The sequence below is a fragment of the Primulina eburnea genome, chromosome 18, assembly GCF_022965805.1.
Source record: "Primulina eburnea isolate SZY01 chromosome 18, ASM2296580v1, whole genome shotgun sequence".
NCBI classification, from domain to species: Eukaryota; Viridiplantae; Streptophyta; class Magnoliopsida; order Lamiales; family Gesneriaceae; genus Primulina; species Primulina eburnea.
Genome location: NC_133118.1, coordinates 21,915,140 through 21,936,117, shown reverse-complemented (window position 1 = coordinate 21,936,117; position 20,978 = coordinate 21,915,140). Strand labels below are relative to the sequence as shown.

The 20,978-nt window shown below is 37.7% G+C and overlaps 1 protein-coding gene across 1 annotated transcript; it reads right to left on the bottom strand.

Annotated features, from left to right (window-relative positions):
• Positions 1–6,808: 6,808 nt before the first annotated feature.
• Positions 6,809–9,642, bottom strand: LOC140819159 (uncharacterized). The gene is made up of 3 exons (XM_073179169.1): positions 9,616–9,642; positions 7,738–9,507; positions 6,809–7,372 (listed from the first exon to the last, which is right to left on the bottom strand). Exons 1-3 carry the CDS (start codon positions 9,640–9,642, stop codon positions 6,809–6,811), a joined length of 2,361 nt encoding a protein of 786 aa, XP_073035270.1.
• Positions 9,643–20,978: the final 11,336 nt, after the last annotated feature.

Genomic DNA, 20,978 nt, shown 5'->3' with positions numbered 1-20,978 from the left:
CATATACCAATATCAGGCACATACTCCATATCAAGAATAACTTCTATTCTAAACATGTACCAACATCAGGAACATAATCAATCTCAAGAATAACTTCTATTCTAAACATGTACCAATATCAGGAACATAATCAATATCAAGAATAACTCCTATTCTAAACATGTACCAATATCAGGAACATAATCAATATCAAGAATAACTCCTATTCTAAACATGGACCAGCATCTGGAACATGATCAGTATCAAGAATAATTTCTATTCTAAATATGTACCAATATCCGGAACATAAAAGGACATGAACCATATTCAGGAACATAATCAACATCAATCAATATCAATCAATATAACTGTCACTCAAGCTCGTGACTCCACGTTTTAGACTAGACTCAATCCTAGTCTAGGGATCCCGGTTTCCAGATGTGGTATTCCTATATCGAATTCCGTAAAGGTTGGAACCATAATCTCTATTACTCGATATAACCAGTGCCCTGGTATTCCTATATCGAATTCCGTAATAGAAGAATTCCAATACCCTTTACTCGATATAACCTAATATGGTGTTCCTATATCGAATTCTGTAATAGATTCCATTACTCGATATAACCAAACATCCAGTGTCCGGAACATAAAAGGACATGAACCATATTTAGAATAGAAATTATTCTTGATACTGATCATGTTCCAGATGTTGGTCCATGTTTAGAATAGGAGTTATTCTTGATATTGATTATGTTCCTGATATTGGTACATGTTTAGAATAGGAGTTATTCTTGATATTGATTATGTTCCTGATATTGGTACATGTTTAGAATAGAAGTTATTCTTGAGATTGATTATGTTCCTGATGTTGGTACATGTTTAGAATAAAAGTTATTCTTGATATGGAGTATGTGCCTGATATTGGTATATGGTTAGAATAGAAGTTATTCTTGATCTTGATTATGTTCCAGATATGGGTAAATGTTTAGAATAGGAATTATTCTCGATATTGATTATGTTCCTGAATAGGATACATGTTTAGAACTTGATTTAGTATTGTATTGATTCATGTTCTGATTTGATACATGATAGCACTATCCGTTATATGCTTTTATATTGTTTATATGATTGCATGTATACATGATTTATACTGAGAATGTAATTCTCACCGGAGTTATCCGGCTGTTGTTTTGTCAGGAACATAATCAACATCAATCAATATCAATCAATATAACTGTCACTCAAGCTCGTGACTCCACGTTTTAGACTAGACTCAATCCTAGTCTATGGATCCCGGTTTCCAGATGTGGTATTCCTATATCGAATTCCGTAATAGATTCCATTACTCGATATAACCAAACATCCAGTGTCCTGACCTAACCGTCAAGGACTGTAGCTCTATCGCCAATATCCTATCTTGAGACATCGTGCAATGTGCCGTGGCGATACCACCACTATCCGGCACTTCTGTCACAAGATAGCTCGTCTAATACCTGTTATCTAATATCAAGAGAACAAGTACATCAATCAACTTAATGCAAATATCAATGCAATAAGGTAAAGTATGTGATTTAGGGAAAACTCGAGTCAAACCTCCCTCGAGTTGTGCAATCCCAACTCAACATTAATTTATACCTTTATCTTCTCGTTCAGAAGAAGAAGAAGAAGAAGTCCCGACTCTATCTCGGTCCATTCCCAATCTGGTAATAACAATATCGAACAGATATAATATCAATAAACAACTCGATTCAATACCTGTTCTGAATCAATATCAAATCACAATAAAATCTGATCAATGTCAATCGACATACGGTATACCAATACAATCTAAATCAATACCGACTTTGATCAATTTCAATCAACTGATGTTTCGACGGCATAACAATACTGTCTCAATAATCCCGTCAGTCCAAACATCACAGATATAATACCAGAACTCCTAATCAATATCGATACTAGTCATAATCTCAATAACCATACATATCTGATATGAATTCGCAGTCAAATCGACTCCAAAAATCATAACAATTACATAAACAGTCCGTTCTTTAATCTGACTTCGATTCTATGATGTCTAACATGACAAGAACATCATATATGAATCCTATTCAATTCTGACAATAGTCTAATTTCAAAACATGTCAAAACGTAGCAAAACATACGTCCAGTTGTAGCCTACGTTGATAGGAACTCAGTACTATATTCGGATTCAAAAACAGACAGACGAATCTCTCGTAAATCTCCAATCTCTTGTGAAGCTTCTTCAGTGTTTCCCCTTTTTGATTCTGAGGAAAAATGGCTAAAGATGATATGTATGTATATATATATATATACACTTCGTGCATGGTAGCAACGTGGCTTGCTGTTGTTCTGCATGATTCGCGCTCGAGCGGTTAATCTTTACCGCTCGGGCGCGGCATATTCTGTCGAGATGTTCAGCCGAACATCTCCTGGCGCTCGGGCGGTAATATTCTACCGCTCGAGCGCCAAACGTTCTGTCCAAAAATAACATTGGCGCTCGGGCGGTTCTTTTCTACCGCTCGGGCGCGAGATGTTCGGTCGAACATCTTGAGATGTTTGGTCCAACATCTTGGTGTAAACTACACCAACGCCCGGCTTCGTCACTTGAGCTCCCATACCCTTCATTAATCCAAATCTTGTCGATTGATCAATAAATCTTTCCAGATCAATCTTAAACTACGGTAATTATACTCAAATCTTTTCAGATTACGGTAATTAAATTCTCGGGCATTACAGAATCATCTGAATTTCAAGTCAATCAATTATCTCAAGAAGCAGAATATAGTTAAAAATCATGTTTGTTCTGCTTGTCAGCTTGGGAAACAGATAAGATCCAGTTTCAAGACCAAAGATAGCAAATCAACTTCAAGATGTCTGGAACTACTGCATATGGATCTATTTTGTCCTAGCCCATCATGAGCTTAGGGGGAATGAAATATACTCTTGTTGTTATTGATGATTTTTCTAGATTCACTTGGGTAATCTTTCTCGCAAGAAAAGATCAAACCAGTAGTATCTTGATCAAGCTTCTGAAAAGGATTCAAAATAAAAAATCTTCTACCATCATTAAAATCAGAAGTGATCGGGGCACTGAATTCACTAACAAGTATCTTGAGTTATATTTGAATGAGCAGGGGTGAAACAACCCACTCCCATGGCAATTAAATTAACTAATTAACATATGCGGAAGCCTTAGCATTTACGAGGGAAAGTACAATATATCATTTACATTATAAACATTATCCATACTAATATACATGTTCGTTCGCAAAATAACATCCAACACCTAACCATAAGTCAACATATTCCATTATTCATATAACAAACTACAAAATACTTAAAAACATCACATGTTCATTCCGCCCAAAATAAAATGACATGATAAAAAGTTTTCCCCCATTGCTTTCTATATGACTTCTCCTTCCTCGGACAATCCATTTCAGTCCTTTTTATCACCTGCATCACATGATATTAACTGGAATGAGAATAAACTCAGTAAGTACGAAGCTGTACATAGCAATTACATATACATAACTTTGGCTTAGAACATGGCTATGGCAATGGCGATAAAGAATGAATCGTAAATCTCAAATCAATGTAAAGGGTATCATAACATGAATTAAAGGAAGGAAATGACAGTACTGTGACCTGTGACCTGTGACCTATGGATAGTATCTCTTTGATATATAAATATACCAAAACTGTGAGAGATACTCATAATCATGTGATTGGCCAATGACATGCATGAATTACTATCATTCCTTGACTTTAATCATAGGGACTTTCATTGAGGCATTACGTCAAACACTTGATGAACACAAAGGTTTATTAGCTCCTTGATCAATGAATTCAATGAAAATACTTGAACAATGAATATATAATAAGATATAACTCAAGTATACACCAATGAAAAGGAGCTAATTATCAATAAACATGGCTTTTATACATATAAATATCATGTGAGCAATTGAAAGAGAACTTCTACTTACTACACAATAACCACTTGGTTGATATAGTATCTTGAAGCAATCCCTACAATCATAAGACAACAATAACCATATATCATCACCAATAACTCAAGGATTCAAAGAAAACCCAACTCAACTCTTCAAACTCTTCCAACTCCTACAATAAAATTCTTACCTTGTAGCTTGGAGTTGAGGTAGAATAGGCTACAAACTCAACTATGATTCTTGAGCTTGGAATAGAGAATTGTGTGGAAGAGAAACTTGAGGGAGGAGGCTAGGAACGATGCAAGGAGAAGGAAAGAAGGATAAATGGCTAGAAGAATCGAGAAACCTGATTATAAGCCTTCATTTTTCCCTAAAAAACGTATAGACACGGACCCCGTGCTCCCCTCCGTGTATAGGTCCGTGTACACACTGTAAATCACTTATTTTTCGTGGCAAGACCCGGACCCCGTGTAGGGGTCCGTGTAGGGGTCCGTGTACCCACTGCCAGGGGCCAAAACTGCAATTTTTCTTCCGAATTAGCCAAAGTGGTAAACATGAAAGTTGTAGCCCTATGTGTTTTCTTTAACCCCTCCAAATTTCAGGTCATTCGGAGATCTGAGCAAAGAGTTATGCCCATTCTACCAACATGTGTCAGTGCAGGAACAACGAAACACACGACACACTTCGGGCCGCTTTTGGCTCGTCTTCCCTAAGGATTTGAACAAAACTCAAAATAAGAAACTTGTAGCCTTATATCTTATCTTTCTAATGGAGGTGGCCTCATATCAATTGGATCAATATACAAAACATTATACTAAAAACCACAACTACCGCCACATTTGTCATACCCTTTATGCACTTCCATTTTCTATTTGGCTCAAGATCAACTTTCTATTCTACCCATTCATTTCCATAACTATCACCAACCATGAACATAATGTCAAAACAATAACCGTTTCAATAAAGATATCCATGAACAATAACCATTCAACATAATCTCAACCAGTAAAGCATAAAATATGATCATAACAATAATAAACCACAAGGGTTAACATGATAAAAGGTTGGACTATTACAATCTCCCCTCCTTATAAAAATTTCGTCCCCGAAATTTACTTACCTTTGAATAAATTGGGATAGCGATGTTTCATTTCTTCTTCCGGTTCCCAAGTCGCCTCCTCAATCACTTGATTTCTCCAAAGGACTTTGACAATACCAATATTTTTGTTTCTTAACACTTTAACCTTACGATCAAGTATTTGAACCGGCACTTCTTCGTAGCTTAAATTAGGCAAAAGATCTAATGATTCATGTCGAAGAACATGAGATGGATTGGGAAGATATTTGCGTAGCATAGACACATGAAAGACATTGTGCATTCGATCCAAGTCTGGTGGCAATGCAAGACGATAGGCTCGGTCTCCAATCTTGTCGAGAATTTCAAACGGCCCAATGTATCGAGGACTTAGTTTGCCTTTCTTGCCAAATCGCATAACTCCCTTGAGAGGAGCTATTTTAATAAACACATGATCACCAACCTCGAATGCCAATGGCCGCCGTCGTACATCAGCATAACTTTTCTGTCTAGACTGAGCGGTCTTCATTCTTTCTTGGATCAATGCCACAACATCTGCTGTTTGTTGAACCAACTCCGGGCCCAACATCTTCCTTTCACCTACTTCTTCCCAGTATAATGGAGATCGGCACCTTCTTCCATATAAAGCTTCATAGGGTGCCATGCCGATTGAAGATTGGTAGCTGTTGTTATACGTAAATTCGACAAGAGGCAATTTGGAATCCCAACTTCCTGGGAAATCAATTGTACAAGCACGTAACATATCTTCCAGAATTTGAATTACCCTTTCAGATTGTCCGTCACTTTGAGGATGATATGCTGTGCTAAAGGCCAACTTGGTGCACAAGGCTCTGTGCAAACTCTTCCAGAACTCAGAAGTAAACCTTGGGTCACGATCAGATACAATTGATACAGGTATTCCATGAAGTCTTACAATTTCAGCTACATAAACTTCAGCATATTGGTTCATTGTAAACGTTATCTTTACTGGAAGAAAATGAGCTGACTTGGTTAACCGGTCAACAATCACCCATATGGAGTTGTAACCCTTTGGTGTTCTTGGAAGTCCCGTTACGAAGTCCATAGTGATATGTTCCCATTTCCATTGAGGTATAGGGAGAGATAGCAAAGTCCCCGCAGGTCTTTGATGCTCAATCTTAACCTGCTGACAGGTTAGACATTCAGAAATAAATAACATGATATCTTTCTTCATACCTGGCCACCAATAAAGACGTCGAAGATCTTGATACATTTTGGTACTGCCAGGATGAACTGAATATGGCGCTGTATGAGCTTCAATAAGTATATCCTTCCGAATGTCATCACCCCTAGGAACACAAATTCTACCTCGAAAGGTCAATAAACCATCACGATTCGAACCAAATTCAGAAACTCCTGTTAAATCATTTTTATTCTTCAACTCTAATAACTGAATATCCAATTGTTGCTCCTTTAGAATACGATCAATCAAAGTAGAGCGAAGAACTAGTGCAGATAACTGATCTACTGTACCTGGAAATACCAGAGTTATTTCGTTCCTTTGCAAATCGAGTAATAACGGTTTCTGAATCATGGAACCCAATAGATAACTGGATTTACGGCTTAAAGCATCTGCAACAACATTAGCTTTTCCAGGATGATAGCTAATGGTGCAATCATAGTCCTTTACCAGTTCCAACCACCTCCGCTGCCTCATATTCAATTCTTTCTGCGAAAACAAATAACTCAAACTTTTATGATCTGTAAAAATTTCACACTTCTCACCATATAAATAATGCCGTCATATCTTCAAGGCGAATACTACAGCTGCCAACTCCAAATCATGTGTGGGATAATTCTTCTCGTATTCTTTTAGCTGACGAGAAGCATAAGCGATTACTTTCCCACGTTGCATCAACACAGCACCTAACCCCTGCTTTGAGGCATCTGTATACACAACAAAATCCTCAGTACCACAAGGAAGTACTAATACAGGGGCAGAAGTTAACTTATCTTTCAAGGTTTGGAAAGCTTGTTGGCATTCAATTGTCCATTCAAACTTGGTAGTTTTCCGTGTCAAACTTGTCAATGGCAATGCTATTTTCGAGAAGTCTGCTATGAATCTTCTGTAATACCCAGCCAAGCCAAGAAAACTCCGTACCTCTGAAACTGTCTTTGGAATGGACCATTGCTTAATAGCTTCAATCTTGGACGAGTCGACTGCTATTCCTTCTTTTGACACAATATGGCCTAAAAACGCCACTTGCTCTAACCAAAATTCACATTTCTTTAATTTCGCATATAATTGTTTCTCCCTCAATGTCTGTAATACGATCCTCAAATGCTCCCTATGAAGTTCTCGTGTCTTCGAGTAGATCAGAATGTCATCAATAAAAACAATGACAAAAGTATCCAAATACGGCTTAAAGACACGATTCATCAAATCCATAAACACTGAAGGAGCATTAGTTAGCCCGAACGACATCACCAAAAATTCATAATGGCCATACCTCGTTCTAAAAGCAGTCTTCGGTATGTCCTCCGTTTTTACTTTCAATTGATGATATCCGGATCGAAGATCGATTTTTGAAAATACAGTGGCCCCTTGCAATTGATCAAAAAGATCATCGATTCGAGGTAAAGGATATTTATTTTTAATAGTTACCTTATTGAGTTCACGATAATCAATGCATAACCTCAACGATCCATCTTCTTTTTCACGAACAAAACCGGAGCTCCCCATGGCGAGGAACTAGGACGAATGAATCCTTTATCTAATAACTCCTGTAATTGATTCTTCAATTCCTTCATTTCAGTTGGAGCCATTCTGTATGGAGTTTTAGAAATTGGGGCTGTACCTGGACTCAATTCAATAACAAACTCTACCTCTCGATCAGGAGGTAAGCCAGGCACATCATCAGCAAATACATCAGGATACTCCTGAACTACATCAATATTCTGAATTTGCACATTACTGTCCCTATTCACATCCGATACTAAGGCAAGAAAACCAGTACAACCCTTATTCAATAATTTCGTAGCTTGGAGACAAGAAATAAGGGAAATACTTAACGAGGAACCTAGCCCAATAAATTCATCACCCTCATGACCATCAGTTACAAACCTCACGGTCTTTTCCACACAGTTGATCACAGCATGATAAGCGTATAACCAATCCATACCCAAAATGACATCGAAAGCAACCATTGGAATTACAATAAAATCAGCATACAACAATCTCGAACCTATCTGTACTGGACATGCCTTAAGAATACTTGTAGGACAAATCTCATCACCAGAAGGCAACATAATATTGAATTGTAAAGGCATGATAGTAGGCTCACGAGATAAGGAGTGCATAAATACTTCAGACATAAAGGAATGAGTTGCACCAGTATCAATCAATGTAAGTGCTTCCTTGCCAGATATTAGAATATTACCTGATATGACTGAAGAATCAGGATTGGCTCCTTCTTTTGTCATCGTAAAGATTCTGCCTTGAACTTTTCCTTTATCAGAGGAGAGAGGACATTTCTGTGCTGTATGCCCCATTTCTTTACATCTATAACATCGGCCACTTCCCACTAGACATTCCCCTTTATGTGGCTTGCCACATTTAGGACATAATGGTCGCTCCATCTCTGAAGAAGGCGCAAAAGGTTTATTGCGTTGTTCCATTTTGGCTTTTCCTTTGTGACCACCTCGAGCACTAGTACTTGCCCCTTGCCCTCTCGCTTGGAAAGCTTGCCTTCTTAATTGCCGCTCCTTTTCAATTTCTTGTTCATCGTGCTCAGCAAGTAAGGCTCTTTCAACAATGTCTTGATAAGTGATCACCTTGGCCATATGAACATCCCTTCGAATTTCTGGTTTCAACCCACGAAGGAAATGTTCTCCTTTGTCTTTATCATTTTCAGCAATAAATGGAACAAACACACATCCTTCTTCAAATTTCAATGTATATTCAGCAACAGACAAGGAATCTTGCCTCAACTCAAGAAATTCTTTGACCTTCTTTGCTTTAACTTCTCTTGAAAAGTACTTGGCATAAAATAACTCTTTGAACTCTTCCCATTTTAACTCGCGAACATTGACAGTCACTTTCGTAGCTTCCCACCAGATGCGAGCAGCTTTCACTAGCATAAACACAGAACAGCTCACTCTATCTCGATCAGTGAACTTCAGATAGTCAAATATAGCCTCCAAAGATTTAACCCATTCCAAAGCTACGAGTGGATCGGCACCACCGACAAATTCGGGAGGGTTCATACGCCTGAACAATTCATAGGAACTACCTTCGGTGCTTTCCACTCTAATCTGTCCTCTTCCTTGACCATGCCCTTGGGTTGAGGTATGCAGGCTCAACAACTGTTGAATTTGTTCACCATGAACTTTCGCCTGTTCTTGTATTAATTTACTGAATTCGTCTACAACGTTGGTAGTCCTATCAGTGGTAGGGGTCCTATCATCCCCATCAGTAACCTTTCGTTTAGGAGGCATTTCCTACACGTAAGCTCACTTTAACATAGATATGAAAAGAATACATCAATAACAATAAAATAGAATCAATTCTCAAAGTTAAAATCAATAGATGCAGGATCGAAAACATACCGGATTGTCCTTGGTAGAAGAAGTCATATACGGTCCAAGAACTTTCGCTCTGATACCAATTGAAACAACCCACTCCCATGGCAATTAAATTAACTAATTAACATATGCGGAAGCCTTAGCATTTACGAGGGAAAGTACAATATATCATTTACATTATAAACATTATCCATACTAATATACATGTTCGTTCGCAAAATAACATCCAACACCTAACCATAAGTCAACATATTCCATTATTCATATAACAAACTACAAAATACTTAAAAACATCACATGTTCATTCCGCCCAAAATAAAATGACATGATAAAAAGTTTTCCCCCATTGCTTTCTATATGACTTCTCCTTCCTCGGACAATCCATTTCAGTCCTTTTTATCACCTGCATCACATGATATTAACTGGAATGAGAATAAACTCAGTAAGTACGAAGCTGTACATAGCAATTACATATACATAACTTTGGCTTAGAACATGGCTATGGCAATGGCGATAAAGAATGAATCGTAAATCTCAAATCAATGTAAAGGGTATCATAACATGAATTAAAGGAAGGAAATGACAGTACTGTGACCTGTGACCTGTGACCTATGGATAGTATCTCTTTGATATATAAATATACCAAAACTGTGAGAGATACTCATAATCATGTGATTGGCCAATGACATGCATGAATTACTATCATTCCTTGACTTTAATCATAGGGACTTTCATTGAGGCATTACGTCAAACACTTGATGAACACAAAGGTTTATTAGCTCCTTGATCAATGAATTCAATGAAAATACTTGAACAATGAATATATAATAAGATATAACTCAAGTATACACCAATGAAAAGGAGCTAATTATCAATAAACATGGCTTTTATACATATAAATATCATGTGAGCAATTGAAAGAGAACTTCTACTTACTACACAATAACCACTTGGTTGATATAGTATCTTGAAGCAATCCCTACAATCATAAGACAACAATAACCATATATCATCACCAATAACTCAAGGATTCAAAGAAAACCCAACTCAACTCTTCAAACTCTTCCAACTCCTACAATAAAATTCTTACCTTGTAGCTTGGAGTTGAGGTAGAATAGGCTACAAACTCAACTATGATTCTTGAGCTTGGAATAGAGAATTGTGTGGAAGAGAAACTTGAGGGAGGAGGCTAGGAACGATGCAAGGAGAAGGAAAGAAGGATAAATGGCTAGAAGAATCGAGAAACCTGATTATAAGCCTTCATTTTTCCCTAAAAAACGTATAGACACGGACCCCGTGCTCCCCTCCGTGTATAGGTCCGTGTACACACTGTAAATCACTTATTTTTCGTGGCAAGACCCGGACCCCGTGTAGGGGTCCGTGTAGGGGTCCGTGTACCCACTGCCAGGGGCCAAAACTGCAATTTTTCTTCCGAATTAGCCAAAGTGGTAAACATGAAAGTTGTAGCCCTATGTGTTTTCTTTAACCCCTCCAAATTTCAGGTCATTCGGAGATCTGAGCAAAGAGTTATGCCCATTCTACCAACATGTGTCAGTGCAGGAACAACGAAACACACGACACACTTCGGGCCGCTTTTGGCTCGTCTTCCCTAAGGATTTGAACAAAACTCAAAATAAGAAACTTGTAGCCTTATATCTTATCTTTCTAATGGAGGTGGCCTCATATCAATTGGATCAATATACAAAACATTATACTAAAAACCACAACTACCGCCACATTTGTCATACCCTTTATGCACTTCCATTTTCTATTTGGCTCAAGATCAACTTTCTATTCTACCCATTCATTTCCATAACTATCACCAACCATGAACATAATGTCAAAACAATAACCGTTTCAATAAAGATATCCATGAACAATAACCATTCAACATAATCTCAACCAGTAAAGCATAAAATATGATCATAACAATAATAAACCACAAGGGTTAACATGATAAAAGGTTGGACTAAGAGATACTCATAATCATGTGATTGGCCAATGACATGCATGAATTACTATCATTCCTTGGCTTTAATCATAGGAAACTTCATTGGGACATTTCGACAAACACTTGGTAGGCAACAATAGAGTACTAGCTCCTTATCAATGAATTCAATAATATTCTTGGCTCAATGAACAAATAACAATACATACATCCATAATCTAACAATGGAAGGAGCTAGACATCAATAAACATGGCTTATATACATATATATCATGTGAGCATTAGAAGGAAAAGCTTCTACTTACTACACAATAACCACTTGGTTGATATAGTATCTTGAAGCAATCCCTACAATCATAAGACAACAATAACCATATATCATCACCAATAACTCAAGGATTCAAAGAAAACCCAACTCAACTCTTCAAACTCTTCCAACTCCTACAATAAAATTCTTACCTTGTAACTTGGAGTTGAGGTAGAATAGGCTACAAACTCAACTATGATTCTTGAGCTTGGAATAGAGAATTGTGTGGAAGAGAAACTTGAGGGAGGAGGCTAGGAACGATGCAAGGAGAAGGAAAGAAGGATAAATGGCTAGAAGAATCGAGAAACCTGATTATAAGCCTTCCTTTTTCCCTAAAAAACGTATAGACACGGACCCCGTGCTTCCCTCCGTGTACGGGTCCGTGTACACACTGGAAATAACTCAATTTTCGTGGCAAGACCCGGACCCCGTGTAGGGGTCCGTGTATGGGTCCGTGTACCCACTGCCCGGGCCAAAAACTGCAATTTGTCTTCCGAATTAGCCAAAGTGGTAAACATGAAAGTTGTAGCCCTATGTGTTTTCTTTAACCCCTCCAAATTTCAGGTCATTCGGAGTTCTGAGCAAAGAGTTATGCCCATTCTACCAACATGTGTCAGTGCAGGAACAACGAAACACACGACACACGTCGGGCCGCTTTTGGCTCGTCTTCCCTAAGAATTTGAACAAAACTCAAAATAAGAAAGTTATAGCCTTATATCTTATCTTTCTAATGGAGGTGGCCTCATATCAATTGGATCAATATACAAAACATTATACTAAAAACCACAACTACCGCCACATTTGTCATACCCTTTATGCACTTCCATTTTCTATTTGGCTCAAGATCAACTTTCTATTCTACCCATTCATTTCTATAACTATCACCAACCATGAACATAATGTCAAAACAATAACCGTTTCAATAAAGATATCCATGAACAATAACCATTCAACATAATCTCAACCAGTAAAGCATAAAATATGATCATAACAATAATAAACCACAAGGGTTAACATGATAAAAGGTTGGACTATTACAAGGGGATTCATCATGAATATTCAGCTGCCAGAACTCCTCAACAAAACGGAGTAGCTGAGAGGAGAAATAGAACTCTAAAAGAAGCAGCTAGAACTATGCTAGCAGATGCAGACATTTCTCAGCGCTTCTGGGCTGAAGCTATCAATACTGCTTGTTACACGCAAAACAGATCTATGGTCAACAAAAGACACAACCAGACTCCATATGAAATATGGAAAGGGAAGAAGCCCAATGTATCTTATTTTCATGTGTTTGGTTGAAAATGTTTTGTACTAAATAATGGCAAAAATCATTTGACGGCATTTGACTCAAAATCAGATGCTGGAATATTTCTTGGTTACTCTGCTGTAAGCAGAGCCTTTAGAATCTTCAACAATAGAACTCTTAATGTTGAAGAATCGATTCATGTTGTCTTCGATGAAGACAGCAGTGCTGAAATTTCTAACATATCTGATTTAAGTAACAGGTTAGACAGAATTCACTTGGAAATTGACAGTGAAGATGATGTAGAAGCAAATACCAAGGATCTTCAAAATCCAGAACCAGACATTCCAATAGTGGAACCAGAAGTACAGACTTTGGATCTACCTATACCAACAGAAGATATTCAAGAACCTACTACTGGTTCTGTAGAAGACTATCTTAACATAACAAATCAGGAAGATGTCCATTCAAATCCGTTTATCTGGAGAAAATCTCATCCTCCGTCATTGGTTATTGGTAATCCAACAGCGCCGTTGAGAACCAGAAGGCAAATGCTTAATGAATACATGCATGCTGCTTTTATATCTCAGGATGAACCAAAGAAGATTGAAGAAGCTCTTCTGGATCCTAGTTGGATTGAAGCTATGCAAGAGGAGCTGAATCAATTCAAACGTAATGAAGTTTGGTTTCTAGTACCTAGACCATCTCATCAAGCTGTTATCGGAACTCGGTGGGTATTCAGAAACAAACTCAATGAAGAAGGCACAGTGGTGAGAAATAAAGCTAGATTGGTAGCTCAAGGCTTCAGACAAGAAGAAGGCATAGACTTTGATGAGACTTATGCACCAGTAGCAAGGCTCGAAGCAATCAGAATATTCTTAGCCTTTGCTGCTTTCAAGAATTTCAAAGTATATCAAATGGATGTGAAAAGTGCTTTTCTAAATGGTCTTTTACAAGAAGAAGTATACGTCGAACAACCTCCAGGTTCTATCGATCATTTCTCTCCGCATCATGTATTTAAATTACACAAAGCATTATATGGTCTAAAACAGGCACCTAGAGCTTGGTATGACACTCTATCACAATTTCTTATTGATCATGATTTTACCATCGGAGCAGTAGATAAAACTTTATTTACTTTAGTCAAGAATAAGTACATTCTTTTAGTACAGATCTATGTTGATGATATTATTTTTGGGTCAACTAACCCCAAATTATGTGCAAAGTTTGGAAAATTGATGCAGGATAAATTTGAAATGAGTATGATGGGAGAATTAACATTCTTCCTAGGATTACAGATTAAGCAATCAGAGACTGGAATCTTTATAAATCAAGCCAAGTACACAAAGGAGCTTCTGAAAAAGTTTGGAATGGAAGAATGTTCTGCTGCTTCTACTCCAATGAGCTCATCTATTAATCTTGATAAATATGAAAGTGGTATTCCAGTAGAGGTAACTCAGTATCGAGGTCTTATTGGTTCTTTATTATATTTAACTGCCAGTAGACCAGATATCATGTTTGTTGTTTGCATTTGTGCTAGATTTCAATCTAACCCCAAACAATCTCATTATATTGCTGCTAAACGTATTTTGAAGTACTTGAAAGGAACTCAAAACGTCGGCTTATGGTATCCCAATGATTCATCGTTAAATCTTATTGGATATTCAGATGCTGATTATGCAGGTTGCAAACTAGACCGAAAAAGCACAAGTGGTTTTTGTCAATTTCTTGGTGATAGACTAATATCCTGGTTTAGCAAGAAACAGACTTCCATAGCCACATCTACTGCAGAAGCAGAATATCTGGCTGCTGGAAGCAGCTGCTCTCAGATGCTGTGGATTCAACAACAGTTAAGAGATTATGGGATTCAAGCCTCCGAATCACCTATATTCTGTGACAATACCAGTGCAATTGCAATCACACAAAATCCAGTACTTCATTCCAGAACGAAGCACGTAGACATCAGACATCACTTTATTAGAGATCATGTGCAGAAGAAGAACATTCGTTTGGAATATGTTTCTACTGATCAACAAACAGCAGACATCTTCACGAAACCCTTACCAGAAAATAAGTTTTCTTACTTTCGTAATTCTCTTGGTTTAATAGATTTAACTTGACTTTTGTCTGATATCTGAGTTAAACTTCTATTATTACTTGTTTGTTATCGCTTTGAACTAACATTAAGATATTTGCAGAAAAGCAGAAGAGAAAAGTCAGATAAGCAAACTGAAATTTTATTAGAAACCATTTCAGTACTTTACACGATGCAAAAAGAAAAACAGTAGATCTTCTTTGCTATTTAACCAGTAGCGTTACATGTAGTGCTTGTCTTCTGAAATAGGAGCTTTCTGACATTTGCTTGCAAAGTACTTCAACAGGAAAAAGATGGTCTTCTTCGAAAGAGAAAGGCCTAGAAAGAATCTAGCAAGCTTAGGTCTTGCCAGCACTAATGTAATTTTTAGATGCCTTACAGGGCATCAGAGAGGATTTCAGCATCATCAATCCACCAGCACTCTCTAATTGCATTAGCATGCTTCTGGAAGAAATCGATGCTATATTTCAAACTCAATCGAAGCAAAAGATCTGCATAACTGAGGAAACTACAACTCATGTAGTGTATTTCAAGGATCATTACGATATTTATGATACCCTCAAACTTCTCTCTTGACAATTTTGCTTCATCTCCTGAATCTAACTCTAACTCTCTTTTTACTTGAGTTTTCATTGCTGTTGTTTAACTTCGTTCAAAGCCTTGCAGGTATTTATAGAGGGAACAAAGACTCTTGTGAATTGCAAGATTGCGACTGTTCATTTTCTACGGCTCAGATTGAGAGATGGCCAAGAGTCACTTGTCGCAATTATGACTACTTATTAATTGCATTTACCGAGGGGGAACAGTATCTTAGTCAGACTAAGAGTTTGACATCTTTTCAGAAAACAAATAGGATATTTGTCTTTTCGATAAAATTACAAGTCTGCTGGTTTTGACAAAGTGCTCGCATATTTCAGCTCCCTGAAACTTCCAGCAGACGTTATCATAAAATGACAAATCTTTTTCTGATTTCTTTTAGTAACCGTCTGGACAGCCCGCTCTTTTTCAAAATTTTCAAAATCATTCGTCTTTCTGCCAGTTTCTGCAAAACTTTTAAAACACTCAACCAAGAACATACTGACACGTGTCTTTATGTTTATTTGACGGCTGTATATCTATTTCCTATTTCACATTTTCACCTTTACTGTTTCATAACTATCGCTATTCAGCTACTGCTTTCTCTATATCATAACTAACTACTTCAAATTTTTCCGATCTCATCTGCATACAGAAATGGCTGGAGCATACACTCTTAAGGCTTATCAAGTTAACTTTGCTTCCGTTCTCACCATCAAGGATGAGAATCTCTTGAAAATGTTTCAGGATATTGAGAAATCAGGACTCCGGAAATTCCTGGAAGCACCAGCAGTTATCTACAAAAATGCTCTCCTGGAATTTTACGCCAAAGCAACAGTGCATGAAGGAAGGATTGTTCATACCCAAGGAGATGTTTCTATCTCCATTGATGCCGCACACCTAGGAGCAACCTTCCTCCTTCCACTTTCGGGTATGTCTGAACTCTCTGATATTTCCAAGACAGATATGTCTGTTGCTCTCAGCTCTTTCTCCGCATCTGGAGAAGAAGTGTCCCCTTCCTGCCACAAGACATTGCTCAAAATAGAGTATCAGATTCTGGCCGATATTGTGGCTAAGGCTATTTTGATCAAGGCTGGCACCTTCGATAAGTTGACGAAGGAGAAGGTTCAAGTAATGACTGCCATCACCAAGGGGATTAAGGTGGACTGGAGTCATTTTATTTTCAGAATCATGAAGGATATGGTTGTCAGAAGAAGTTCTGGTTTCGCGGTTCAGATCAGTGTTTTGCTCAAGGATGATGGTTTCGCATCTACCAGTGATCTCGATGCTACTTCCGTTACCATGATTGATGCAGCAAACGTATTGCCTTTAAGGCCTAAGCCAACCGTGGCGGAGTTTGTTGCGATGAAGAAGGAAATTGGGGAAACTGCTTCTGAGGCTCCCAAACCTCAAAAGAAAATTTCAAAGAAACGATTGATTATTTCGACGGATTCCGATAAAACAGCATCAGAAGAGTCTGCTGCTGTTGTTCAACCTGCAGTGCCAACCCCAGCCAAGAAGAAACCGCGCACTATTCTTAAGATTAAAAAGACAGCAGCACTGTCTGAAATTGAGAAAGTACCTATTCGACAGGTCTTTCCAGAAGCGGTTCCTTCTGCTCGATCGACTGTTTCTTTGACTGCACTCGCTACTGCGTCCATTTCAGCACCTTCTACTGTTACTGCTTTTAAGCCAACATCTCGAATTGTTATTCGGGAATCAGCAAGCGTCTTCTGCTTTCCGACCCATTGCGCCTACTTCATCTACTGACAAAGGCAAAGGGAAAATGGTGGAAGAACCACCTGTTTTTAGTCACAAAACCACTGTCAACACCGGCGTTGATCTTCATCTAGCAGAGATTGAGACCTCTGCAAACGATGACATAAAATTCTTTGATGAATGGCATACTGTCCGACTATTCCATTCTTTTGATTACTTCAAAAAAAAAAGGGAATTATAGCAAGATGATGAATGCAGAAAGGAGGACTTTTCAGCTGGCAAAAACGGAAAATGTCATCGAGGCCTTGCGCAGAAGGAATTTTATCCTCGATCAGCTGAAATGTCAGAAATTAGAATCAGTTCTGAAAGTTCTTCAATCGAATTTTGATCTTGCCGTTCCTACTGCTGTTCAGGATCAAAATGTTATTATGATTCTATCTGATAGATTAAAGCAGATGAATGAGCAACTTCTTGCTCAAGAACAAGGCTTTGGAGAGCCTACTGTTTATCATGTTGGCCTTGTCCCGATCTTTCAACAGAATCAGACAGTTGAGGAAAGGACTGCAGCCTTCTCAAAGGATGCTACCCTTAGTACTCCTGCATCTCCGACTAGGCCCATTCAGTCTTCATCACTATTGTCTGTGCATGAACTGGCTTCAGTTGAGGAATTCATTGAATCGATTGTCCCTACTGTCTCTACCACTTTGGAATTGCCGACTTCTGGTTCTCCTACCCCAGGGCAACAAGTAGCGTAACCAGATGCCACTTCTTTACTGCCAAATTTAGCACATCAAGCAGAAATGAACGTTCTTCTGGAACAGCCTTCTGCACCTTCTACTGAAGTACCTTCAGATTCACAGGTTGTTACTGCACCAATGGAAGAAGTTTTGGCCTCTGACTTGGCCATTTCTACTGAAGACATTACTATTTCTCTGGTTGCTGTTGAACCTACTGCTTCTGCAATTCCAGCAGAAAACACAGCAGACCCTGCCGTTTCTACTGTATTGATAGATGCTCCTCCTGTCTCTACTGCGTTGACTGTCTCCCTCCCTATTTTGACTGCGACGAATTCTCGTCTTTCTGAGATCAAACAACGTATTCTTGAACGAACCCCTTCCCCGGAATCAGATGCATTCAACCTCGAACATCAGATTCAGTGTCTACAAACCGACCTCAACAACATCTCTGAGTTAGTGAAACGTATGTCTTGTGAAAACCTTGCGGAATTCACTGGTGCTAAATCTTTCCGAGAGCGAATGGGGAAATACATCTATCTCACTAAGGAGACCTCGGACAAAATGTATGCTGAAGCCTCCGTTTTCAGAACAGCTGTATCAAGAACTCACAACGCCATTCTTCTTGCTCAAAGTGATATACTCACTCGAATCACTGAGCATGATGATCTCTTCCGATCACTCTCTACTTCTGTGGAAATTTTGGATGCCAAGATTGACTCTCAAAATCAATCTATCACTGCTTTAGATAATCGCATCTCTTCTCAGACCCCGTATCTGGAGATGCTAACCGATGGCATTCAAAATATTTCCGGAAGACTGAATGATCTATTTACCCATGTGGTGGCCGCTGATGCCAAAAAGGGGGAAGATAGAGGAGATAGAGGAAATCAAGCAGGAGCTAGGCAAACAGAAGATAAGGCTGAACCTTCTAACAGAAGAGATCAGGAACCTCAAAATGAAGAAATCATTTACAGGGACATTGGAACCGATTGATTTGTTTACTTTAATGCGCTATTAACATTATCCGTTTGTTTAAATGATTATCTGTTTTACTTAACAAACTTTCTACTGTTTAGGTTTTGGCATCACCACAAAGGGGGAAATTGTTAGATATGAATTTTATTGTGGCGATGATAACTAAAACCAGTAGACCAGCAGACCAGAACAACAGTATAACTTAACAGTAGCTGCTGCTCTAGTAAAACTAAACCAGTAGAAAAGGATAGCAATACAAAACCAGTAGAGAACGTTTTCTAAAGTTGCAATCTTAATTGTTACCGTTAAAGAGTTCCTAGTACTAGTATTAATTGCAGCATTAAATATTATACGGAGTCATCTAATGCATATTACCCTATTTAGTATAAAACAAGACTGATTGTTTTATAGGTTTTCTGCAGGAACTTGTTTCGGTAATAAAGCTGATTGTATCAGTTATCTGAAGACTTCTCTGCTTGTGAACGTTGAACTCAGTCGATTATATATACTTGGATTAAATCCTTGTTCGACAAGACACTTCGCATAATATCATTTAAAAAGGAACAAAGCTACTATCTTATCAAACGAATATCAGAATTCCTTGAGCATTTTAAAGAGTTCAACACAAAGAAAAGTAGCACACGCTTCATAGCTTATATCTGATCTTTTGTAGATCATCTTGTGCTACTAATTCTTACACTCTTCACGATCTTTCCTGCACTAATACTTTATCAGAAGAGTCTGTAATCTGAAAAGAGTCTTTTCAGAACTTTGTGTTTCGCATTTTTGAGAGTTGAGAAACTAAGAGTTTCAGTAGGCTGAGGTGTAAGTCCTTCTGAAGTGCGTGTGTACAAGTGTTGTACTGTAATATCCAAAGTCTTTTAGTTATACCTTCTGGAAACAGAAGAAGGGGAGACGTAGAAGAGTTTATCTTCGAACTTCCATAAACAACTGCTGTCTACTGCTTTATTGTTTTTCAACTACTTCATCAGATTGTTTCCGCACGTTTTATTGTAATCAGGTGAAAGTATTCGCACAAGATCAACTACTATCCTTAACATGATTTTAGTACCTCATCAGAACGAAAAACGAGTAGAGTTTATTCACCCCCGCTCTAAACTCAACTTCGATCCTCAACAGTTATTCTTTTTTTATCGAGTCTGTAAAATAGTAAAATATAATTACACAACAACTTATATTTTATACAATTTATTATAAAACATATAATATTTAAACATTTAATAAAAACAAAAACTATATATTTATATTATAAAACATTTAATTAATGTACAATTTTTATGTTTATCAGTTGGGTACGATGATGGTTAATTTAATTGGTAGGCGCACGTAAGAGGTGAGGTGGACACATTGTCTTGAGAAATTTTGGAAGTCATTAACAAACTTGGGACTAAACGGATATGCGTATTGGAATTATTTTATTCAAAGCTATTTGGATTTGGTAAGTTTGAATTTCAAATTTATGGGATATTTGTTCATACGGAAATTTTGGGTGAAATAAAAACAAAAGAGAATTAGTTGTGTTCAATATAAGTTATCAATTGATGAATATTAAGATTTTTTTTATCAAGTAAGGAATCTAAAAGCTTGATATAGGGATTCTAGAGTTCTATGGGTTATAAGTGAAATTGATTTATTAGAGTAAGTCTAATGCTATCATTGGATAACTTATTAAGTTTTATACGCTAGTATTATTTAAGCATTAAAGATACGTAAGGTGCGACTTTCGCTTCAATAGGAATGTCCAAGGGTCTTAGGTCTCAACTTTA